This window comes from Hyla sarda, chromosome 7 (genome assembly GCF_029499605.1).
Source record: "Hyla sarda isolate aHylSar1 chromosome 7, aHylSar1.hap1, whole genome shotgun sequence".
Classification (NCBI taxonomy): domain Eukaryota; kingdom Metazoa; phylum Chordata; class Amphibia; order Anura; family Hylidae; genus Hyla; species Hyla sarda.
Window position 1 is genome coordinate 64,039,686 of NC_079195.1, and position 26,191 is coordinate 64,065,876.

General features: G+C 43.1%; 2 protein-coding genes across 11 annotated transcripts in view; one reads left to right on the forward strand and one right to left on the reverse strand.

Moving 5' to 3' along the window:
• Positions 1-26,191, reverse strand: part of DNTT (DNA nucleotidylexotransferase) — a 412,449-nt gene that overhangs the window by 283,333 nt on the left and 102,925 nt on the right. For all 7 annotated transcript variants that reach the window (XM_056529815.1, XM_056529818.1, XM_056529819.1 and 4 more), the window contains one exon: positions 25,407-25,539. In XM_056529815.1, the coding sequence (XP_056385790.1) occupies positions 25,407-25,539 (133 nt within the window). The remainder of the gene's footprint in view (positions 1-25,406; positions 25,540-26,191) is intronic.
• The window catches only part of LOC130282002 (uncharacterized), a 183,096-nt gene that overhangs the window by 80,660 nt on the left and 76,245 nt on the right, over positions 1-26,191 (forward strand). For 2 of the 4 annotated variants that reach the window (XM_056529821.1, XM_056529822.1), the window contains exons 2-3: positions 2,941-3,124; positions 12,805-12,960. In XM_056529821.1, coding sequence (XP_056385796.1) covers positions 2,941-3,124; positions 12,805-12,960 — 340 coding nt within the window. The remainder of the gene's footprint in view (positions 1-2,940; positions 3,125-12,804; positions 12,961-26,191) is intronic. The other 2 variants (XR_008846200.1, XR_008846201.1) reach the window with 1 other exon arrangement.

Sequence of the window (26,191 nt, forward strand, 5' to 3'; positions counted from 1 at the left end):
AACGCCTAAACTGGTGATTTGCACAGAGGTGGCTGATTTTACAGTGGTTCTGACATAAAAGCCAAAAAATGAATACCCACATGTGACCCCATTTTGGAAACAACACAACTCACAGAACGTAAAAAGGGATATAGTGAGCCTTAACACCCCACAGGTGTTTGACGAATTTTAATTAAATTCGGATGTGAAAATGAAAAAAAATATATACGTTTTCACTAAAATGCTGGTGTTACCCAATATTTTTCATTTTCACAAGGGAAAATAGAAAAAAAAAAGCCCCCCAAAATTTGAAACCCATTTCTTATGAGTAAGGAAATACCCCATATGTGGATGCGAACTACAATCCTCAGAAGAGGAGCGCCATTGGGCTTTTAGAGAGAGAATGTGTCCGGAATTATAGGCCACGTGTGTTTACAAAGCCCCCATAGTGCTAGAACAGTGGATCCCCCCCCCCCACATGTGACCCATTTTGGAGACTACACCCCTCACGTAATGTAATAAGAGGTACAGTGAGCATTTATACCCCACAGGTTTCTGACAGATTTTTGGTCCGTGAAAATGAAAAATTTATTTTTTCTTTTGCACAGCCCACCGCTTGAAAGATCTGTCAAACGCCAGTGGGATGTAAATGATCTGTCAAAGATCTTATTACATTTTGTGAGGGGTGTAGTTTCCAAAATGGGATCACATGTGGGGGGGGGGGGTCCACTGTACTGGCACCATGGGGCTTTGTGAACGCTTCCATTCCAAACAAGTTATCTCTTCAAAAGCTCAATGGCGCTCCTTTTCTTCTGAGCATTGTAGTTCGCCCGCAGAGCACTTTACGTCCACATAACGGGTATTTCCATACTCAGAAGAAATGGTTTTACAAATTTTGGGAGACATTTTATCCTATTACCCTTAGTGAAAATTAAAAATTTTGGGTAACACCAGCATTTTAGTGAAAAAAATCTAATTTTTCATTTTCACATCCAACCTTAGCAAAAATTTGTCAAACACCTGTGGGGTGTAAAGGCTCACTGTACTCCTTGTTACGTTTGTTGAGGGGTGTCGTTTCCCAAGTTGTGTGCCATGTGTTTTTTTTTCTTTTTTAGCTGTTCCGGCACCATAGTGGCTTCCTAAATTCCCCCCCCAAAACCATTTCCAAAAGCCAAATGTGACTCCTTCTCTTCTGAGCATTGTAGTGCGCCCGCAATGCACCTGACTTCCACACATGGGGTATTTCCATACTCAGAAGAGATGGAGTTTCAAATTTTGGGGGGCATTTTCTCCTATTACCCCTTGTAAAAATGTAAAATTTGTGGGGAAAATGCATTTTAGTGAAAAAAAAATGTCATTTAGGCTGTTTCCACTTGAGTTTCTTTCTGTCAGTTTTTAGAAAACTGCCACTGCAGTTTTGAGACAAAGTCAGCAGTGAATCCATAAGGGAGGAGAAGTATAAGTCCTTCATTTATATGTCCTATTCCTTTTGAATACAGTTCTGGCTTTGGCTCAAAAACTGCAGTGGATACTTAGCCTTACACATCCGACTTTAACAAAAAGTCGTCAAGCACCTGTAGGGTGTTATGGCTCACTGTACCCCTTGTTACGTTCCTTGAGGGGTGTAATTTCCAAAATAGTATGCCATGTGTTTTTTTTTTTTTTTTTTTTTTTTTTGCTGTTCTGGCACCATAGGGGCTTCCTAAATGCAACAAGCCCCCCAAAAAACATTTCAGCAAAATTCACTCTCCAAAATCCCATTGTCGCTCCTTCCCTTCTGAGCCCTCTATTGTGCCTGCAGAACACTTTACATTCACATATGAGGTATTTCCTTACTCGAGAGGAATTGGGTTACAAATTTTTTGAGGGATGTCTCTCCTTTAACCCCTTGTAAGAATTCAAAAACTGGGTCTACAAGAACATGCGAGTGTAAAAAAAATTAAGATTTTGAATTATCTCCTTCACTTTGTTGCTATTCCTATGAAACACCTAAAGGGTTAACACACTTTCTGAATGTCATTTTGAATACTTTGAGGGGTGCAGTTTTTATGATGGGGTCATTTAGGGAGTATTTCTAATATGGAGGCCCTTCAAATCCACTTCAAACTGAACTGGTCCCTGAAACAAAATTTGAAAATTTCTGCCGAACTTTGAAGCCCTCTGATGTCTTCCAAAAGTAAAAACATGTCAACTTTATGATGCAAACATAAAGTAGACATATTTTATAAGTGAATCAAAATATAATTTATTTGGGATGTCCATTTTCCTTATAAGCAGAGAGCTTCAAAGTTAAAAAAATGTTTTATAAAATTTTGGATTTTTTCACCAAGAAATGATGCAAGCATCGACGAAAAATTACCACTAACAAAGTAGAATATGTCACGTAAACTTTAAGGGGGAGATTTATCAAAACCTGTCCAGAGGAAAAGTTGCTGAGTTGCCCATAGCAACCAATCAGATCGCTGCTTTCATTTTCCAGAGGCCTTTTCAAAAATGAAAGTAGCGACCTGATTGGTTGCTATGGGCAACTGGGCAACTTTTCCTCTGGACAGGTTTTGATAAATCTCCCCCTAAGTTATTAGTGCATAGTGACAGTGACAGTAGTAAAATTTGCAAAAAATGCTATGGTCCTTAAGGTGAAAATGGGCTTGGTCCTTAAATGGGTTATCCACCATAAGGTGATTGTAGTACGTACCTGGCAGGCAGTAATGGACATACTTAGGAAGGATCTGCGCTTGTCTTGGGGCTTAATGGCTATGTTGTGAGATTGCCATGACACAGTGGCTAGCTTTTTGTGAACTGGTATTTCCTGTTTGAGTTTTCTTTTTTGCCTACAAATCCCATAATTCCATTTTCCTCCCTCACACACATCAGCCACCCCACCCATTGAAACATAAATGAGCTGCATTTATTCAAAATACCTGTTGTTTTCAATCATGGTAACTACAGCTGTTGCATTAGTTGCAGATTGATCCCTCCACCCATTCAGGCAGACAGGCTCCCTGTCATCAGCTGACTAGTGAATCAGGTGTCGGCCACATTGCAACCTGGGAAAAATCTGAGACAACAGTCATTTTGTATGCTGTGAATAATAAATATTGGGGTGAAAATCACAGAAGAATTTGGAGAAAACCGTCACACACAGGTACAGACACTATATTATGAACTACACTACTTTAAAGCCCCTGTAGCATAGTCAAATAAAAAAATCCTAGGGTTAAAGGGGTACTCCAATGAAAACATATCCCCTATCCAAAGTATAGGGGACAAGATGTTAGATCCCGGGGTCCGGCCGCTAAGGACCCTGCGATCTCCGCTGCAGCACCCGTCATTCGGTGCACGGAATGAACTCCACTCCATGCCCAATGACTGGCGATGCAAGCCACCATGCCCCGTCCATTCACGTCTATGTGAGGAGGCATGGCGTCTAGTACATAGCCATCACGCCCCCTCCCATATACATGAAAGGAGGGAGCGTGGCGTGACATCATGAATGCGGAAGCTGCAAACTTCCATGTTTCAGATGCCGCTGCTTCCGGCCCAGATATCGCAGGGGTCCCCAGCGGCAGGATCCCGCAATCTAACATCTTATCCCCTATCCTTTAGATAGGGGATAAGATGTTTAGAGTGGAGTGCCCCTTTAAAGTGAATTATGAACTTATGGGGAAAGGGGCTTTTTTCTGATTAGATATATTACAAAGTTTTTTACATTCACTTTACTAGTACTATTGAGTAATGAAAAAGTTTGTTGAAACAATAATGACAGTTTAAGCCAAAGATCAAAGGAAATCTGACTTTTGCAGAACACATCAAAACATTCCAGAGGAAGCTTACATGATATGTTTTATTCTCCATTTGTGCATGATGCTAAAATCTAAATTAAGCTGAATTCCTGATACCATAGAGCAGTGTAGTATACATACCTATCCTTTCAGATAACTTTTCAAGACAAACTTTGTATGGGTATATGAGGATAAGCACAATTTCTGGCTTTTTATAACATATATGACAATTGTTACCAACTCTAGCCTCTGATGTCTCCCAAACAATACAGTATTAAAAAAGTGGGGATCCTGCTCTTCTATCTCTTCATAGTGCACCCTGAGAACAAGCAGCAGTGTCTACGACATTATAGAGTAGTACTGAACAGTCTAAGCTGTTATTGACTGTCAACAGTAAGTAGTATGTGAGTAAAGAAACACCTTACATTTAATATACTAGGCTATGCTTACTACCCTAGTACAAGACTTGAGGGGTAGTTGCCTGACGCAAGATTTTTTTAGAGTGTTCCTTTAATGACAGTATTACGATATTATGTGATGTCTGGAGTTAATGATTCATGTTCCTTGGTATCTCCAGCAGAATGCAATTAATGAAATCATTAGATTCAATGGTAATATACAGTATATTGTATTGTTTGTAGTTTTCTAAACCCAAATAAAAAGCAGCATTGTTTAGGATTTAGTTTGTTTTAGATCCTTTTACGCTGTCAAGCTAAAAATGAAATGGCTAAAGTGGTAATCACTTATATAAAGCCAAAGAGCAAAGATTTCAAGGGAACTACTATCGAACCCTTACAAAACATTAACCCATTGTTCATGGCAGCCCATGAAGGTGGTCAGCTCGCGTTGAATGTATTTTCTGCATGAGACATCTCACATCCGGAGAAAATTCTATTCAGGTACATCTGGAGCTCATGCTGTGCACATGAAACAAACAGTAGGGATCCCTCACTGCAGGAGCCCCGGGGAAGGTAGAGAAATAATTACAATATTCACATGGTGCAGAAATACCATAAAACAAGTTTGCAGTTTGTTGCCATAACTTTTCTCCTCTTGCAATATTTTCTGTGAAAGCTCATAATTTATGAGGGTAATAATAGATTATTTTATGAAATGATGGTTACACCTATGGAGAGCACCTATCGGAGAGGATACGACAACACACATTATCACCATCAGCCATCCATCTCAGTGTGAAGTAATAGAACATAGAAACACAGAAGCACAGACTATTGACAGCATGGTCCATCTAATCTGTCCTTATAGTATTTCATTTTTATATATTTATCTTAAAGGGGTACTCCGCCCCTAGACATCTTATCCCCTATCCCGGGATCTCGGCTTCAGCACCCACCCAACGCTGGAGGCTTCGGCTCCCGACCACGGTGACATGAGATCATGACTTCACGACTCCGCCCCCATGTGATGTCACGCCCCGCCCCTCAATGCAAGTCTATGGGAGGGGGCGTGACAGCCGTCAAGCCCCCTCCCATAGACTTGCATTGAGGGGGCGGGGCGTGATGTCACACGGGGTGGAGTCGTGACATCACAATCTCACATCACCGTGGTCGTGAGGCGTTAGGATGAGAGTCTCCAGCGCTGCTGGAAGCCACAACAGGTGGGTGCTGCAGCCGAAGATCCCGGGGTTCCCCAGCGGTGGGACCCCGGCGATCTGACATCTTATCCCCTATCCTTTCGATAGGGGATAAGATGTCTAGGGGCGGAGTACCCCTGTAAGATATATGTTTATCCCAGATAGGTTTTAATTCAAAGTAGGCCTGCCTTCCTCTATTTTTCCCCTGTTTATTAAAAAGGTATTCCAATTTAATAAAAAACTAAACTGCAGTATGCTAGGGTTGTAAAATTTTAAATAATTAAAATTACAGCCTATTCATTTCGCCCTTTCCACCCTAGCGCCTGTGCTTACTTACCCTAATGACACGCTCTCACTGTAAGAGCCTAGGGTTAGCAAACCCATCTTCTCTTATTCATCACCTCCATGCCCAGTTGCAGACTAGTGGCTGTCCCTCAAAGTCAGGTAGACATGGAGGCAGTGAATAAGAGAAGATATGTTGGCTAACCGTGGGGAACACCCCCTGGGCACTTCTCATTACCATAATAACAAAAAGGCATATATCTCTGCACTGAAAAGGACTATAGAGATAAGAAAGGTATGCCCAGAATCAAGATGCATAGGCTTATCTGGCCATTGCTTATATGCACCCTTGTTTTCCTGTTGACCGATCCGCTATACTGTAAATGGGCTTTTCTTGATATCATAATAGAAAATATCCCAGGTGCCCCTTAGAGTTAAACTTCTGTACAATGCACCAGAAAAAGTGAGCATTAAACTTCAGGAGAGAGTAGAGGTGAGGTGCACGCAGCCTAGGCTCAGGTCAGAAGTCACAACATGCATGAAAAAGGCTGCTATGGCAGCTGAAATGTTGCATTTGTGTGTTGAAATGGAATAAAGCCATCTTTTCTGTGCATATTGGAGTGCTGTGGCTATTCTGCACATAAATATATATATATATATATATATATATATATATATATATATATATATATACACACACACACACACACTGTTCAAAAAATAAAGGGAACACTTAAACAACACAATGTAACTCCAAGGCAATCACACTTCTGTAAAATCCCACTGTCCACTCAGGAAGCAACACTGATTGACAATCAATTTCACATGCTGTTGTGCAAATGGAACAGACAACAGGTGGAAATTATAGGCAATTAGCAAGATACCCCCAAAAAAGGAGAGGTTCTGCAGGTGATGACCACAGACCACTTCTCATTTCCTATACTTCCTGGCTGATGTTTTTGTCACTGTCACGATGCCGGCTGGCAGGTAGTGGACCCTCTGTGCCAGAGAGGGATTGGCGTGGACCGTGCTAGTGGACCGGTTCTAAGCCACTACTGGTTTTCACCAGAGCCCGCCGCAAAGCGGGATGGTCTTGCTGCGGCGGTAGTGACCAGGTCGTATCCACTAGCAACGGCTCACCTCTCTGGCTGCTGAAGATAGGCGCGGTACAAGGGAGTAGGCAGAAGCAAGGTCGGACGTAGCAGAAGGTCGGGGCAGGCAGCAAGGATCGTAGTCAGGGGCAACGGCAGAAGGTCTGGAAACACAGGCAAGGAACACACAAGGAACGCTTTCACTGGCACTAAGGCAACAAGATCCGGCAAGGGAGTGCAAGGGAAGTGAGGTAATATAGGGAAGTGCACAGGTGAAAACCCTAATTGGAACCACTGCGCCAATCAGCGGCGCAGTGGCCCTTTAAATCGCAGAGACCCGGCGCGCGCGCGCCCTAGGGAGCGGGGCCGCGCGCGCCGGGACAGAACAGACGGGGAGCGAGTCAGGTAGGGGAGCCGGGGTGCGCATCGCGAGCGGGCGCTACCCGCATCGCGAATCGCATCCCGGCTGGCAGCAGGATCGCAGCGCCCCGGGTCAGAGGACGTGACCGGAGCGCTGCAGCGGAGGGAGTGAAGCGAGCGCTCCGGGGAGGAGCGGGGACCCGGAGCGCTCGGCGTAACAGTACCCCCCCCCTTGGGTCTCCCCCTCTTCTTGGAGCCTGAGAACCTGAGGAGCAGACTTTTGTCAAGGATGTTGTCCTCAGGTTCCCAGGATCTCTCTTCAGGACCACAACCCTCCCAGTCTACTAAAAAAAAATTTTTCCCTCTGACCTTTTTGGCAGCCAAAATTTCCTTGACCGAGAAGACGTCCGAGGAGCCGGAAACAGGAGTGGGAGGAACAGATTTGGGAGAAAAACGGTTGAGGATGAGTGGTTTGAGAAGAGAGACGTGAAAGGCATTAGGGATACGAAGAGAAGGAGGAAGAAGAAGTTTATAAGAGACAGGATTAATTTGACACAAAATTTTGAAAGGACCAAGATAGCGTGGTCCCAACTTGTAGCTAGGGACACGGAAGCGGACATATTTAGCGGAGAGCCATACCTTGTCTCCAGGGGAAAAAACGGGGGGAGCTCTTCTTTTCTTATCCGCGAACCTCTTCATGCGTGAAGAAGCCTGTAAGAGAGAATTTTGGGTCTCTCTCCATATAATGGAAAGGTCACGAGAAATTTCATCCACAGCGGGCAGACCAGAGGGCAAGGGGGTAGGGAGGGGGGGAAGAGGGTGACGGCCGTACACCACGAAAAATGGGGATTTGGAGGAAGATTCAGAGACCCTGAAGTTATACGAGAATTCGGCCCATGGAAGGAGATCTGCCCAGTCATCCTGGCGGGAGGAAACAAAATGTCGCAAATAATCACCCAGGATCTGGTTAATTCTTTCTACTTGTCCATTGGACTGGGGATGATATGCAGAGGAAAAATTTAATTTAATCTTGAGTTGTTTACAGAGAGCTCTCCAGAATTTAGACACGAATTGGACCCCTCTATCCGAGACAATCTGCGTAGGCAACCCGTGAAGACGAAAAATGTGTACAAAAAATTGTTTAGCCAACTGAGGCGCAGAAGGAAGACCCGGAAGAGGGATGAAATGTGCCATTTTGGAGAATCGATCAACGACCACCCAAATAACGGTGTTGCCACGGGAAGGGGGTAAATCAGTAATAAAATCCATACCAATCAGAGACCAAGGCTGTTCGGGGACAGGCAGAGGATGAAGAAAACCAGCGGGCTTCTGGCGAGGAGTCTTATCCCGGGCACAGATAGTGCAGGCTCGCACAAAGTCCCCAACATCCGTCTCCAGAGTCGGCCACCAATAGAAGCGGGAGATGAGTTGCACAGATTTCTTGATGCCCGCATGACCTGCGAGATGGGAGGAGTGACCCCATTTGAGGATTCCGAGGCGTTGGCGTGGAGAAACAAAGGTCTTTCCTGGAGGAGTCTGCCTGATGGAGGCAGGAGAAGTGGAGATCAGGCAGTCAGGTGGAATGATGTGTTGCGGGATGGTCTTGCTGCGGCGGTAGTGACCAGGTCGTATCCACTAGCAACGGCTCACCTCTCTGGCTGCTGAAGATAGGCGCGGTACAAGGGAGTAGGCAGAAGCAAGGTCGGACGTAGCAGAAGGTCGGGGCAGGCAGCAAGGATCGTAGTCAGGGGCAACGGCAGAAGGTCTGGAAACACAGGCAAGGAACACACAAGGAACGCTTTCACTGGCACTAAGGCAACAAGATCCGGCAAGGGAGTGCAAGGGAAGTGAGGTAATATAGGGAAGTGCACAGGTGAAAACCCTAATTGGAACCACTGCGCCAATCAGCGGCGCAGTGGCCCTTTAAATCGCAGAGACCCGGCGCGCGCGCGCCCTAGGGAGCGGGGCCGCGCGCGCCGGGACAGAACAGACGGGGAGCGAGTCAGGTAGGGGAGCCGGGGTGCGCATCGCGAGCGGGCGCTACCCGCATCGCGAATCGCATCCCGGCTGGCAGCAGGATCGCAGCGCCCCGGGTCAGAGGACGTGACCGGAGCGCTGCAGCGGAGGGAGTGAAGCGAGCGCTCCGGGGAGGAGCGGGGACCCGGAGCGCTCGGCGTAACAGTCACTTTTGAATGCTGGCAGTGCTTTCACTCTAGTGGTAGCATGAGACAGAGTATACAGCCCACACAAGTGGCTCAGGTAGTGCAGCTCATCCAGAATGACACATCAATGCGAGCTGTGGCAAGAAGGTTTGCTCTGTCTGTCAGCATAGTGTCCAGAGCATGGAGGTGCTACCAGGAGACAGGCCAGTACATAAGGACACTTGGAGGAGGACATAGGAGGGCAGCAGGACCGCTATCTTAGCCTTTGTGCAAGTAGGAGCCCTGCCAGAGCCCTGCAAAATGACCTCCAGCAGGCCACAAATGTGCATGTGTCCACTCAAATGGTCAGAAACAGACTCCATGAGGGTGGTATGAGGGCCCGACATCCACCGGTGGTGGTTGTGCTTACAGTCCAACACCGTGCAGAATGTTTGGCATTTGCCAGAGAACACCAAGAATGGCAAATTCGCTACTGGCGCCCTGTGCTCTTCACAGATAAAAGCAGGTTCACACTGAGCACATGTGACAGATGTGACAGAGTCTGGAGACGCTGTGGAGAATGTTCTGCTGCATGCAACATCCTCCAGCATGACCGGTTTGGTGGTGGGTCAGTAATGGTGTGGGGTGGCATTTCTTTGGGGGGCCGCACAGCCCCCATGTGCTTGCCAGAAGTAGCCTGACTGCCATTAGGTACCGAAATGAGATCCTCAGACCCCTTGTGAGACCATATGCTGGTGCAGTTCCATTCACAGCTAAGCCATGCCCCAAACATCTGTCAAAAAGCAAAACTGGTGAGCAAGCTGAAAATACACCCAAAATGGTGTAAATGTGTCACAAAGAAGTCAAAGTGAAAACGGTTATAAACAAAATTCACAAATATAGTGTGTTACACCAAAATATGCCATAGGGACAGGAGTAATAATAAATACTTTAAATATGTTTTATCCCTGGTTGACACCATTTAGTGGAAATCCCCCCCCCCCCCTTTTTTTTTTAGGATTACAGTAAAAGTACTAATGGCGGCAAAGCTGATGGCACTCCACCACTGTAGCTCAGAAAGACATCTTTCCGGTTGCAATTAAAACATTACTGTCAATTAAAACAACTTTTGATATGTCAAATGTTTTCCTCGGTCAGGGTCCTAGTGCTGGCACCACAGGGTCTTAGTGCTGGCAACAATTTGACTTGTTGCAGGAGATGGGCTCCATTTTTGGTTTTAAGAGGGAAAGAGTAATGTGTTGGGGAGTGTAGTGCACAGCCGTGATCAGTGGGGGTCTCAAAACCTGACATCAAAACTTTTGACATATGAATTTTATTTTTTAAGTGGCAGTAACACTTTATTCAACCAAAGAAGACAAAAGCTTTGATGTCTCAAAATATGGAAACTTAAAGAGAAACTGCTAGTTCACCCACACCAAACCCAATATTCTTGGTCATAGCGCAGGTGAATAGCTGTAAAAAGAGAGGTTACTCATATTTTCACGTGACTGTTTACTTATCTGTAGCTATTGCGCTCCTGTGCTCAATGGAGGTGGGGAGCCGGCTCACTGAGCTCCCCTGCCTCATCCATATTTACACTCCAATCCTCCCCCCTCTCATAAATATGCACATGCCTTTACTATTCTGCCGTTGGGGCTGAGTGCTCTGCTCCACCTTCTGGGTGTAGTGAGGCAAGGCAGGTCCGCTTTGCTGAGAAAGCCCCACCGGCAGGATAGTAAATTAATTTGCATATTTATGAGAGAAGAAGCCCAGTCAGTAAATTGGGAGCGAGCCGGCTACCTGTCTTCATTTAACTCAGGAGCGGAGTAGCTACAGACATGTAAATATATAGAACTCCACAAATACAGAAATATGTGAGTTAATAACCTGAACTATAACCCAGTATATTCAGGTTTAGTGCGGGTGTAACAGTGATATTAGTAAGGCATTGCATAGTGCATTTATGTTCAATATAGTGCTATTATGTATTAGGTTAGCATGGTATGGTGGTATAACTTTTCGCCTTCCTTTTTCATTGGTATACAGAACTCAAGTTTTGCCAACAGACCCACATAGACCTTGATCTATGTGTGGAGAGCGACTTGCAAGCTCCTAGGCATGGTAGCCATAGGTTCAAATAAACCATAGGTAACAAAACTCTTCCACTAATGGTATCAATTTATGTCGCATTGCACACGCAGAGTATTCGCTCGACCTTTACACCGCACACCTAGGGAAGAAATGTCCCTTTGCCTTAATTGCCATGCGGAGCAAGAAGAAAATAATTCAACTTCCCAAGTCTGTCGCAAGTTCTTGGTCATCATTGCCGCTTTATTACTACATCTCTCAATTGGAAAGGAAATATTCCTGCAGCACAGCTGTTACTCTGCCGGATTCGTAGAAGACTTTAAGTGCTGCTATTTATATTTTAATTTGCTCAGAAATGTGTGTCACTGTAGCAAAGATCCACTTGTACATTAAAGTCTGGAAGAAATTGAATCCTTAAGAGCATATTAGCCAAAATGTTTTACAAAATGTGTCAAAAAAGGGAGTAGAGGAACCTGGGCAATGCTATTCAAGTATATCATATCAGTGGGTTTATTTTTAATTTTTGTTCTTCATAATGGCAATGACTTTACAGCAATTATGTGTCTGTCAAGTTTCTCATTACTGTCAGTGGTTTACATTATTAAGGTCTATCAAATATGCACATGTATGATCTGCATCTTCCATCATGGTAACTCAATTTACAAAAAAAATATTATTGTTACTTATGGAGAGGCAGAATATTCCATCGTGTTTGCAGTGATGAATTGCCCCATGGTCTTCTCTAGGCCTCCCACACACAACTGTATAAGAGCTCCTTATTACCTCTGAATATGGTATCCAAAGAAGTTTGCTGTACTTCTATATGGTTATGATTTTATGTAAACACATAAAGGGGAGCATTTCTTAATGCAGATTTTTGCCCAATGCGAAATCTATTGCGCAAACATGTGTTTTATCAGTTGTATGTGACACTGCAAAACATTGAAAAGATCACATACTTTTATATGCCAGCCAGTCACTGTAGTACATGTGTGCAAAAAAAATTTCAACAAAAAACATTTGGAGAAATCATAAATTCAGCACCTCAAGCAGGGCATTTGCAAACCAAGCCCTCTGTAAGGGTACAGCAAGTAAAATAACAAAACAAGCACAGACAACATGTAAATTGAGCAAAATTAGATGATAACTTTGGCGCAAGTCAATACACAAAATAAAAACAGGCACAATATAGCAGGTGCACGGTAGTCGATAAATCCCTTTTTCACTTCTGTATAAACCCAACAGAAAAATAATGTGTTGCTCCATCAGCTGCCTTTTTATGAAGGTATTCTCCCATAGATTTAGGTGGCCCATGAAAGCACCATACATGCCATGGCCTCCATACCAGTTCCCATGAAGGTACACACTTCAGTTATCCTGCAACTTTTACTTCCATGGTTTAGGAGATCTGACTCCTGCAGAAATTTTATTTCCAGAAATGTAAATTGGTCCTATGATTTTAGAAAAACATCTGTTATCTCTTCCAGAAATAGCACCTAATCAAAAGGGAAGCTTCGTTTGGAGCAGGATAGTGGCACTGACCGGAACAAAGGATCAAGAAGCCAGGATAAATTCCATCGGTTTTATTTCCAATAATGCAACGCGTTTCGCTGTGCATGCGCAGCTTCTTCAGGCATGGCAAGGTAAGGGAACACCCTTGGTTTTATACACAATAGGGTGTTAACCCTTTACTGGATTTAATTGTACAGAATTACAAAGAGTTACAAAGAAGTATATGTGAGCATCCTTATTGTCAAAAAAAGGAGGATATTACTAAAAAGTTATGTGCCAAAAAATCAAGGGATTACTTATATATAAATATAGTGTACAGAAAATATATATATGAAATTATACAAATATATATATATATATATATATATATATAAATAATAATTACAAAATCAAATTTATGTTTAGATTATATATATATATATATATATATATACACAAACAAACGCATTATACACACACACACATATATATATATATATATATATATATATATATATATACACGCACAGAAGCAAATATACAAAGAAAAAAGGAAATTTAAAAAAAACGCATGTAGTTGTTTATATGATGCGTCATTTCCAAAAATTTATGAAGAAAGTATAATAATGAATAGGGATGGTCACAATCATACTTGTACAAACTCAAATACCATAAAACCTCAATAAGATACAACATACAATAAAGAATTAATATAACAAAAATTTAAAATTGTTAAAAGTGGGGAAAAAAAATGTTAACAAAGTGACCAATGAATGTAACTTGTGAATCCAAAAGGATTCACGGTTAATGAGGCGTTGGTACCTATTATGAGCATATTCTGGAATAGTTTCTAAAATTATTAATTGTAGTGACTCAAGAGAACTAGCATGTTTAATAGTGAATAGCACCTGGTTTTGTCCATGGGCTATGTCTGGTTCAGTTAAAGGGGTACTACTGTGGAAAACTATTTTTTTTTAAATCAACTGGTGATAGAAAGTTAAACAGATTTGTAAATTACTTCTATTTAAAAATCTTAATCCTTCCAGTACTTTTTAGGGGCTATATACTACAGAGGAAATGCTTATCTTTTTAGATTTATCTGATGTCATGACCACAGTGCTCTCTGCTGACCTCTGCTGTCTATTTTAGGTACTGTCCGGAGCAGCATATGTTTGCTATGTGGATTTTCTCCTTTTCTGGACAGTTCTTAAACTGGACAACAGAGGTCAGTAGAGAGCTCTGTGGTCGTAACATCAGAGAAATCTAAAAAGATAAACATTTACTCTGTAGTATATAGCCCCTAAAAAGTACTGGAAGGATTAAGATTTTTAAATAGAAGTAATTTACATATCTGTTTAACTTTCTGGCACCAGTTGATTTAAAAAAAAAAAGTTTTCCACGGTAGTACCCCTTTAAGCCTCAATGAAATGAATAGGGCAGGTCACCACTCATGGACAAGAGGCCCTGTTTTTGGGTAATTTTTTTTAACTTATGAAAAAAAAAAGAGAAACAAAAAACAATAGTTTTATTAAAATGTGATCAATAAAGAATTGTCCGACCAATTCCCCTCCATCATGGGTCCATGGGCTCGCCTCACAAGTCAGCTCCCAGCTTATTGCCTTCAGTTTACAGCAACATGATAAAGAAAAAAAGTGTTTACAAGCGATGTCACAGAAATGTCAGAACAAATGGCAGATAGAACTTGTAATCCAATATTAGTAATAGTTGTATTATGCTTTAAATGGAGACAGGACAGAGGGTCTGGGATTAATGGAAGAAAGGTCATACTGGGCTACATTACCATTAAAATCATGTGTGGAGTATTGAAAACCCCAGTAAAAGCATGGCATATTATTAAATCAATAGGAAGCTAAGAGGCTATAAAGGTCATATTCAGCCTCTTTGTAAAGTACTGTACACGAAGCATTCATTACTAGTAATGCCTATAGCATGTTACATTTCGTTGACTGTAGGTAAATTAGACCTGGAAATATAGGACATTTTCTTTAAAAGGGATATTTCAAGATTTTTAAAAAATTTTATTTAACGATGCTATAGAGGCTGTATAGTTAGAGTAGTTCATAATATAGTGTCGGTACCTGTGTTTGATGGTGGTCTCGCAATTCTTTTGTGATCTTTGCCCCGATGTTTATCTTTAACAGCATACACAATAAGTTTTGTCTCAAGTTTCCCAAGGTTGCAATGTGGCCCTGAGACATTACATCACTGTTCAAAAGAGTCTGTCTGCTTCAATAGGTGAAGTATAAGGTAGTGAAGGTCGGCACTTCTGCGGATGGTGGTGCACGTGGATAGATCAATGCATAATAGAAAAAGAGATCCCAGCATTCACCAAAACTTCAAGTAAAATAGTGGTTTTATTTCATATCCTTAGTAGAACATTCTACTCAGGATATGAAATAAAACCACTATATTGCTTGAAGTTTTGGTGAGTGCTGGGGCCTCTTTTCTGTTATCAATAGGTGGAGTGACAGCTGGGTGGGAGGGAGATCATTCTGCAGGAAGTTGAAAGTTGGCAACAATTGGAGGCACCCTGGTTAGAAAACATTGGTCTATTGTTTACAGCACAGCATGGGAGGCCGCTCAGGTGTTCTTCAATGGATGGGGTGGCTGATGTGTGGGAGAGGGAAAAGTGACCTCACACTTACAGATAAGGGATCCTGGGACTTGTAGTTGGAGGGAGAGAACCTCCAACAGGAAATAGTAATTTCACAAAAAGAAAGCCACAGCATTATAGCGGACTCAGAACACAACCATTTGGCTACAAGACAAGCACAGATCCTTCCTAAGCATGTCTGTCTGGCAGGTAAGCACTAAAATCACCTTATGGTGGATAACCCATTTAACTCAACATTGTCTTTGAAGTAATAGGTGTCACTGAATGTTACTAGAACAGTTTAGGCTCTTATAATTGTTAGGGTAGAGATGACAATACTGAGTGATTAGATTCTTGTGGGTGCTTCATTATTTTTTATAGCATATATCAGTACAGTGGTCCCTCAACATACGATGGTAATCCATTCCAAATGAACCATCGTTTGCTGAAACCATCGTATGTTGAGGGATCCGTGCAATGTAAAGTCTAGGAAGTTGTACTCACCTGTCCCCACCTCTCTGGACCGTCACTGCTCGTCACCGCTGCCCTGGATGTCGCCCTCCATTGCTGCCGCCGCGTCCCCGTGTTGTCCCTGATGCTCCGGACGTCTCTGCTTCCCCAGGATCGTCGCTCTCACGTCACCGCCATCTCATCACTATGCACGCCGCTCCTATTGGATGATTGGACGGCATGTGCGGCGATGTGATGACGATGATGGAGAGCGCTGGTGACGCAGGAAATCACAAAGAGGAGCTCCGGAGCCCCGAGGACAGGTAGGAGACCATCACCGAAGCACACGGGGCACCGTAAACGGCTATCCGGTGGCAGTCGACATACAAAAGCATTGTATGTTGATGCTGCCTTCAACATGCGGTGGCCTCTGAGAGGCCATCGCATGTTGAAATTATCGTATGTCGGGGCCATCGTAGGTCGGGGGGTCACTGTATTTTCATGGTAAGTGTCACGTTAGGTAAGGATAGTGTGCAGCCCTGAACTTGCCCACTCCCTCTGTCCCTGCCTACTTGGTGATTGTCCCTGCCTTGTGGGCACTTGAAGTGATTGGCTCCACCATGTGGGCATTTGAAGCCCTGAGCCCTGCCCTAAGAACACTTGAGACAATTAACCCTGCCCTACAAGCTACTGCTTCTCATTTGCACATATGAGAAAACACAAATTCCTTGGTTCACAAGCAGAAATTAGCAAATCTAAAAGTGATACAAAGATCCAGAGGATATGGAGAGGATTGTATTGATACCTAGTTTTTCAGTCATGCAGCTTGCATGACCAAGAGAAAAACATTATTTGCTGTCCCAGACATTATGGAAAGTGCCTAGGAGGCTCTTCTAGTTAGGTGAACAGAGTTGTTCTCTATTGAGGACTTCTGTTTCTCCTCCTCTTAGCTGTGATTAACAGCCCGGCCTCCTTTGCATTTTCTGTAGTGGTGGCCTATATATATATAGAGCTGTCCGCAGTTTTTAAAGATCAAACTTTGTGCCAGATTCCCTTTCAAGCATACCTGTTATATCACATAAAAAAAAATTTCTTACATATGTACTTACTAGGTCATACAGATTCTTCAAGTTTCAGGTGTCTAGCCTCTCTATTTAGTTTACAAATCCCTCCATTCTGCAGCTCACTCATTCTGACATCCACTGCTCAGTAAGAGACATGTTCGAGGCAAGCACTGAGCCCGCCCTCACTCACCATGCACTCACTTTCTGTTGGGCTGTGCTGGGTCTCTTCATCCAATCACTGAAGGCTGCTCTGTAACCCCCTTTCCTCTGTTTTTATGCTGCAGTCTGATAGGACAGGAGTGAGCAATAAGGAGTACTAGTCTCACCTTTAGTGTCTAGACTTTGTCCCAGGCTGTGCTTCAGCTGGGATAAAGATGTAGCTGGTGAAACATTATTTAATCAGGACAAACTGCACAGGTCTCTTTATCTACTTGATGCCACCATTCATACCAACATGACCTAAGAAATGGAACAAAGAGTAACTCAAACAATGGCAAGCCATTGATAGGTATCCGAGATTGAGAGGACCTGCCTACCCTTGCAAGCATTGCAGTCTTTTTTTCAGCCTACCACCATACACCTCTAAACAACCTGTCAACCCCATTATGCTATGTTCACATGACAAATTTCCTCAGAATTTGGAATGTGAAAATTTTGTCTGGAATCAAAGCTCCATTGATGTCAATAAAAGGTCCTGACAAGGAGCATTTTCTGCTTCAATACTTCACATATTGTTACGTTATGCGCTCTGGCCACACACGCTGGCCGTGAGTGCATGGTCCCCTTACCTTCTGCTGCTGACGGGGCTGGGACAAGCATTGCAGGACGCGCCCGCATGCAAGCCCCAGTCCGTCACTCTCCGCGCCTCTCTGCTCTGGCGCACGTGTCCCCGTCCCCTAGGGCGCGCGCATGCCGGAGCTTTAAGATTTAAAGGGCCAATACACGCATTAGTGTAATCAACCTTTGGCTCATTTATAAATTCCTCCACCCTACCCAATTCCCTGCCGGATCATTGTTGCTTAGTGCCTTTGAGAAAACGTTCCTCAATATTGCCTTGTCGTGTATCAGATCTCTTGGTCTTGTGACTTGACCTTGCTCCTCTGCCACCTACCTCGCTTTGCTTTCACTACGCTCCTGTGCCGCCTGCCCTGAACTTCTGCTATCCAGACTATGAGCTGCCTTATCCCTCCTGTGCCTCGCATCTCCTCAGCCGCTTGTGTGGTCAAGCCGTGCCAGGGGTAGCGACCTGGGTGCCACCTGCCGCAGCAAGTCCATCCCGACTTGCGCGGGCTCTGGGGAAACCAGCGGCACCCTAGACTCCGCTCCCTGGTACGGTCTGAGTCATCTGCCACACAGGTCCAGCGGATTCACATCCACTAGGGTTCCTGTCTTCAGAAATGTGAGTGTTACACATATCCATTCTTGAAGCAGGAAATACTACTTGACTACACCTTCCACTGACATCAATGGGGCTTTGATCCCAGGCAGAATTTCCACATGGGAATTCTGCTTGGAATCTGATTTAAATGGTACATGTCATTAGTAATATAATTTTCCCTTAACTTTATGTGTTAAATTAACCCTTAAAGGGGTACTCCACTGGAAAACATTTTTTTTAATCAACTGGTGCCAGAAAGTTAAAAAGATTTGTAAATTACTTCTATTAAAAAACCTTAATCCTTCCAGTACTTATCAGCTGCTGTGTGCTTCAGAGGAAGTTCTTTTCTTTTTGAATTTCCTTTCTGTCTGACTACAGTGCTCTCTGCTGACACCTCTGTCTGTTTTAGGAACTGTCCAGAGTAGGAGCCATAGCAAATCTCTCCTGCTCTGGACAGTTTCTAAAATGGACAGAGGTGTCAGCAGAGAGCACTGTGGTCAGACAGAAAGAAAATTCGAAGAAAAGAACTTCCTCTTGAGCACACAGCAACTGATAAGTACTGGATTTTTTAATAGAAGTCATTAACAAATCTGTTTAACTTTCTGACACCAGTTGATTAAATATTTTTTTCCAGTGGAGTACCCCTTTTAAAGGTTGGCCACCAGGGGTCCTCCTTCTGGTCCTGCCTGCAGTCCTGCTTGCAGATTGTCTCCTGCAACAGCCTGGAAGAGATGAAAGTCAGGAAATGCAGGTGGGACCTCGGGTCAGCACAGTGTATAGAGTGTATAGAGCTGCCTATTTCAGCTCCCTTTGCCTTTGAGCTAAGCTAGACTGTAAAGTCATGATGCCTTCAGTGCATGGTGCTGAATATTGTGCTAAATATTGTTCTAAATATTGCACTAAATATTTCTGCACCCTTTTGCAGCTGCTAGACAGAGCTGACCCATTGTAGAGTTCAGTGTCCAAAGCTGAGGAGGGGGTTGTGCACGGCCTTAGTAAATCAAAGTCCATCTCACACTGAACTGCTCTCAGCAGTGTGTGGCAGAATGAAGGAAGACGTTCTCCCCTGCAGGGCTTCAGATGACACCTTACCTGCTGAGGAATGCCCCTTCCCAGTCTGTGGAGCTCACTGAGAGTGAGCAGAAGATACATCACTATATCAAGGTAGAAAACTATATATATATATATATATATATATATATATATATATATATATAAAATATGGTTGGTATTGGTGGGTTTATTATGATGGGAGGAGTGAACTGGGAAGATTTAAAAAATGTATCAAGCTCATGACAGGTACTCTTTAAATTACTTATGTGCCATAGTTTTTGCATGGGGATGTAGAAGAAATTCTGCTGTGTGAACATAGCCTTACAGTGAGGCAAAGAAGAGAGAGGAGATTCCATAGTTGGGAGTTTGGTGTAATTTGTCTATATCTGCCACAGCATTGCACAACCTCGCACTGTCACAAGGCTAGGCGTTACTCAGAAGCAGTCCCAAAAAAATAATCAGGGGCCTATTTTCATTATACAAAGGGCTCCTTACCTTCTACATTTTTTCATATATTCAGTTTCATACTTGCATAGAAACATATTGAATAATAAACTAAACATGCAGAACTGTATTCCCCACGTTAGCCTTTAGAAAGTCATTTTATAGTAGTTTACTATTACTAATATATTAGCTAAGCCATAGAAGCTCGAAAAAGAGTGTTTTTGTCTTTGTGGATCTTCTTTTAATCCCCAGCCCTTATAAATCTGAATAATATGTATCAGCAGAAATCTCGGATTATAGATATCTATTCTCTCATCACTAGTTACGGCTCATCTCTGCAATGGTAGAGAAAGTAAACATGATATATCAAGATAATAAAAGACGAAACATAGATGCACTAATAGGCCATGTTATCTGGCGGAGGTAAATAAACTGCAGTTGCCAACGTTACTTCTGAACAAGTTGATGATAAGCTACTAAATAATGCACACACATCTGTTGGCAGGCACGGATAGAGTCTCTGTACTAATAAATAAATGAGTGTTATTGTTATTGAGGAATGGTAATAGTACATCATTATTGTTGCATGTTTTCTAAATATTTGCCATACTACAATCCGTCATCAAATGTAAAGTAGAAAAATAATTAGAACAGTTATAAATATTTACATATTTATTTTTCACACACTGGATGGGATTTTACGTTTAAGTAGATTTTTTAGACCCAGTGCTCGGTAGTTTATTTTTTATTATCTAATATGACTGAGATCAAGAATAACTTAGGGGTTATTTATTTTTTTTATTTTTTTTTGAGGGGGGGGGGAGAACATGTCCACCCTGCCTATTCTCTTTAACGGTAAATTCAAAGTTTTAAGCCTGCAAGATCTTCAGCTCTAGCTGGGGGAGATACAGGCCACTGGGTAGTACAGTTGCAAAGGTAACAGTACTGCCCAACATAGCCTGTGTCTCCCCCTGCTGGAGCTGAAGATATTGCAGGCTTGAAACGTTGTATTTACCCTTTAACACAATGGCCCTTTACTAAGAGTGTTGTGTAGGTTTCTTTGTGTGTTTTAATTCCCTACAATTTATTTTCCATGGTATGTACTAAGGTTTCTCTACATTTTCCACTTTCCCTACATTTTGCTTTTTTTTTTTTTTACACATGCTCTGATCTGTAGGGTTTTCCTCAGCTGAAATCCACCACATTTTCTGTGAAAAATATGTTGTTTTTTGTGAAAATGTCGGGAGCACGCCCCTTTTCAGTGACCACGCCCCCTTTTCCAGACATCCAGACTTTTTGGGGTTTTCTAAGCAATGCGCAAGAGTGTTGTGCAATGCGCCAGAATCTGGAGCAAAACCCGACAAAACATGTGGGGTTTGCAATAGTAAATGAGGGCAAATGTTTTCCAACCAGTGTGTCTCCAGCTGTTGCAACAGCTGGAGATTCACTGGTTGGAAAACACTGCATTAAGAAATATCACTGTTTAAGGAGGTGCCTCCAAGAAGTGAATTCCATTCAAATCAATGGAAGACTGACAGGGGATAAGTGTCAACCCCTGGGACCCCTGCTACCTCCTGCCCAGTGCTCCAGCTCTCCCCAAGCATGGAGCAGAGGTGAGCACATATCCACAATTCTATTGGAGAGCTGCAGATACACGAGTACAGTGCTCGAGTATCTCCAGCTCTCCTATAGAGATGAATGGAGGGTCGGACCCCCGCAATAAGGCACTTATCCCTTACTGCAGTATTCCTTTAACACTGTAATATTTTTTGTCATTGAGATTCAGCAACTATATTAACCTGTTAAAGACGAAGGGCGTACAGGTATGCTCTTGCATCCCAGTACTTGAAGAGCACTGTTAAAACCATATCCATGAATAAAGACTCCATTTCCCAGCTTCTAAGACTGTGTTGACTATGTACATTTGGTTCCAAATTTTACTAGCAGAAAACTGGGAGCATAGTAAAAACTCACAGTGTGAACATAACTATGTAATTTTGTTTACCTGCACCTGTCATTAGCAAAAACCTTTTATATAATGTAGAAAATAACATTATATGTATATTTTTAATATACAGTAATTAAAAAAATTATATATTTTTGTCCCTGAAGCTATTGCCTGTGTGTGAGGAGGCCAAATACAATAAGTGTGGGTGAACAAGCAGGGCTCTTTGCACTGTGGACAAGCAGGGCTCTGTACACTGAGGACAAGCAGGGATCTGTGCAATGAGGACAAGCAGGGCTCTGTGCAATGAGGACAAGCAGGGCTCTGTACACTGAGAACAAGCATGGCTCTGTACACTGAGGACAAGCAGGGATTTGTACACTAAGGACAAGCATGGCTCTGTGCATTGAGGGGAAGCAGGGCTCTGTACACTGAGGACAAGCAGGGCTCTGTACACTGAGGACAAGCAGGGCTCTGTACACAGAAGACAAGCAGGGCTCAGTGCAGTGAGGACAAGCAGGGCTCTGTACACTAAGGACAAGCAGGGCTCTGTGCACTGAGGACAAGCGGGGCTCTGTGCACTTAGGACTAGCAGGGCTCTGTACACTGAGGACAAGCAGGGCTCTGTACACTGGGGACAAGCAGAGCTCTGGACACTGAGGACTAGCAGGGCTCTGTACACAGATGACAAGCAGGGCTCTGTGCAATGAGGACAAGCAGGGCTCTGTACACTGAGGACAAGCATGGCTCTGTGCACTGAGGACAAGCAGGGCTCTGTACACAGAGGACAAGCAGGGCTCTGTACACAGAAGACAAGCAGGGCTCAGTGCAGTGAGGACAAGCAGGGCTCTGTACACTAAGGACAAGCGGGGCTCTGTGCACTGAGGACAAGCAGGGCTCTGTGCACTTAGGACTAGCAGGGCTCTGTACACTGAGGACAAGCAGGGCTCTGTACACTGGGGACAAGCAGAGCTCTGGACACTGAGGACAAGCAGGACTCTGTACACAGATGACAAGCAGAGCTCTGTGCAGTGAGGACAAGCGGGGCTCTTTACACTGAGGACAAGCAGGGCTCTGTACACTGAGGACAAGCAGGGCTCTGTACACTGGGGACAAGCAGAGCTCTGGACACTGAGGACAAGCAGGACTCTGTACACAGATGACAAGCAGGGCTCTGTGCAGTGAGGACAAGCAGGGCTCTTTACACTGAGGACAAGCAGGGCTCTGTACACTGAGGACAAGCAGGGCTCTGTGCACTAAGGACAAGCAGGGCTCTGTACACTGAGGACAAGCAGGGCTCTGTGCACTGAGGCTCTATGACATGATCCTGGCTCACACAGCAGGATAATTGACAAACCAGGAGCCTGCTTGTCTTGCCCTCACTTCCTGTATTTGGTCTCATCACAGAGACACACAGGCAATAGCTGCAATGACATCATTATTTTCCCAAAAATATACATATTTTTTAACAGATTTATATTACAAATATACATATAATGGTATTATCTACATTATATAAAAAGTTTTTGCTAATGACAGGTGAATCTAACATTGAGAGTATAAAATACTGGGATTAACTGAAGCCACTTTTAGTAACCAATTAGCTGAGTACCCGGTGTTGCCCGGGTTTTTCCTTCATAATTCTCGACCTTCTATCCCGAACTCCTATCTCGACCTCCTATCCCGACCTCCTATCCCATCCTCATTTTGCGTCCTCATATCCCATCCTTCTATCTCGACCTCCTATCCTGTCCTCCTTTCCTGTCCTCATATCTTGACCTCCTATCTCGACCTCCTATCCCGACCCCCTATCCCGACCTCCTATTCCGTCCTCCCATCTCGTCCTCCTATCTCGTCCTCCTATCTTGACCTCCTATCCCGACATCCTATCCCGACCCGTAATATGTGTACCAGGTATTGAAATATCTCCAGCAGTTTGGAAGTTATGCAGTAACATATATTTCCCATAGACTTGTATGTGACTTTAAACAAAAATCCCGCCCCTGGCAAATGGGGGTGAGTAAGGGTGAAATCACCTATCCTATGTTTGATCTTGACATATAAGTAACGTGTGCCAAGTTTCATGTTAATATCTTTAGCTGTTTGGACGTGATGCTGGAACATACACACATACATAGATACATACACACATACTCACATTGAGTTTTTTATATATATACTAGCTGAGTACCCGGCGTTGCCCGGTTTTTCCTTCCTAATCCTTGTTGTGGAGGAAAATAAACAAAGGAGGAAGCTTTTGACTTCATACCCCATCCTCATATATTGTTGTCATATCCCAATCCCATATCCTGTCCTCACATTCAGACCTCCTATCCCGTCATCATATCCCAACCTCATATCCCATCCTCACATCTCGTCCTCATATCCGGACCTCATATCCCGTCATCATATCTTGACCTTATATCCCATCCTCCTATCCCAACCTCCTATCCTGACCTCCTATCCCGTCCTCCTAGCCCATCCTCCTATCTCGACCTCCTATCTCGACCTCCTATCCCGACCTCCTATCCTGACCTCCTATCCCGTCCTCCTATCCAATCCATCTCTCCCAACCTCCTATCTCGACCTCCTATCCTGACCTCCTATCCCATCCTCATATACCGTGCTCCTATCTCGACCTCCTATCCCAACCTCCTATCCCGTCCTCCTATCCAGTCCATCTATCCCAACCTTCTATCTCGACCTCCTATCCTGACCTCCTATCCCGTCCCCCTATCCAGTCCTCCTATCCCGTCCTTCTATCCTGTCCTCCTATCCCGTCATCCTATCTTGACCTCCTATCCCGTCCTCATATCCCAACCTCCTATCCTGACCTCCTATTCCGACCCGTAATATGTGTACCAGGTATTGAAATATCTCCAGCCGTACGGAAGTTATGGGGGAACATACATTTCCCATTGATTTGCATGGTACTTTACACAAAAACCCCAACCCTCACAAATGGGGGTAGTTAAGGGTTAAATTAACTATCCTATATTTTAAGTGGACATATAAGTAGCATGTGACCAAGTATTATCAAAATATCTCCAGCCGTTTGGACGTTATGCAGTAACATTTATTTCCCTTTGACTTGAATGGGACTTTAAACATAAACTCTGCCCCTGGAAAATCAGGATGGGTAAGGGTTAAATCACCTGTCCTATGTTTGTTGTTGACATATAAGTAACATGTCTGGCAAGTTTCATGTTAATATCTTTAGCCGTTTGGACGTGATGCTGGAACATACACACATACACACACGTTGAGTTTTGTATATATAGATATAGATCATTTCTGTACATTTTGAGGGGGTATTATTAAATATACATTTTCTGGAAATTTTTCAGAAATTTCCTTATAGGAATTTGATTTGTTTTGTTTTTTACTGTAGAATTTTTCATTCTTTTCTTTTGGGTTGTTGGTTTTACAGCTGAAGCCCTTTCAAGCAGAACAGAACAATATTGTATTCTGGCCTTGTAAACAACCTAAACAGGGTTTATGTATTCTAGAATTGCATTGTGCAAATGTTGAATAATATTGTTATGAAACATCTGTTCATCAGCAGTTCATGTACAAGGTTAATATATTGCTGCCAAGTTCCAGAAATGTCTGTTACTGTTGCAATGAAGATCTTGACAGTATCACATTACCTTCGAAAGCCCCCGGTGATTGTCACAATCGCATCTGGCACAAACTCACAAATAATATTCTTCACCAGGTGCTCCACTGCATCCGCTTCCATCCTTGATACATAGCTAGCGATGTCATCATAGTAAAGTAAGCCTGCAAGTCAGTAAGAAATCCTCAAATAACGTATAATACAGAAAATATGACATATGTTAAAGGGGTACTCCGGTGAAAACCTTTTTTCTTTTAAATCAACTGGTGGCAAAAAGTTAAACATATTTGTAAATTACTTCTATTAAAAAATCTTAATCCTTCTTGTACTTATTAGCTGCTGAATACTACAGAGGAAATTCTTTTCTTTTTGGAATGCTCTCTGATGACATCACGAGCACAGTTGTCTCTGCTGACATTATTATAATAATAATAATAATGCTTTATTTATTGTTGTCCTTTGTGGGATTTGAACCCAAGTCCCCAGCACTGCAAGGCAGCAGTGCTAACCACTGAGCCACCATGCTGCCCTTAGCTTATATCTGCTATGCATCTGCTATGCATGGTTGCTAAAATGGACAGAGATGTCAGCAGAGAGCACTGTGCTCGTGATGTCATCAGTGTTCCAAAAAGAAAGGAATTTCCTCTGTAACATTCAGCAGCTAATAAGTACTGAAAGGATTAAGATTTTTTAATAGAAGTCATTTACAAATATGTTTAACTTTCTGCCACCAGTTGATTTAAAAGAAAAAAGGTTTTCACCGGAGTACCCCTTTAAGGTAGCATTAGGATAGATAAAAATGATCTGAAATGAAAT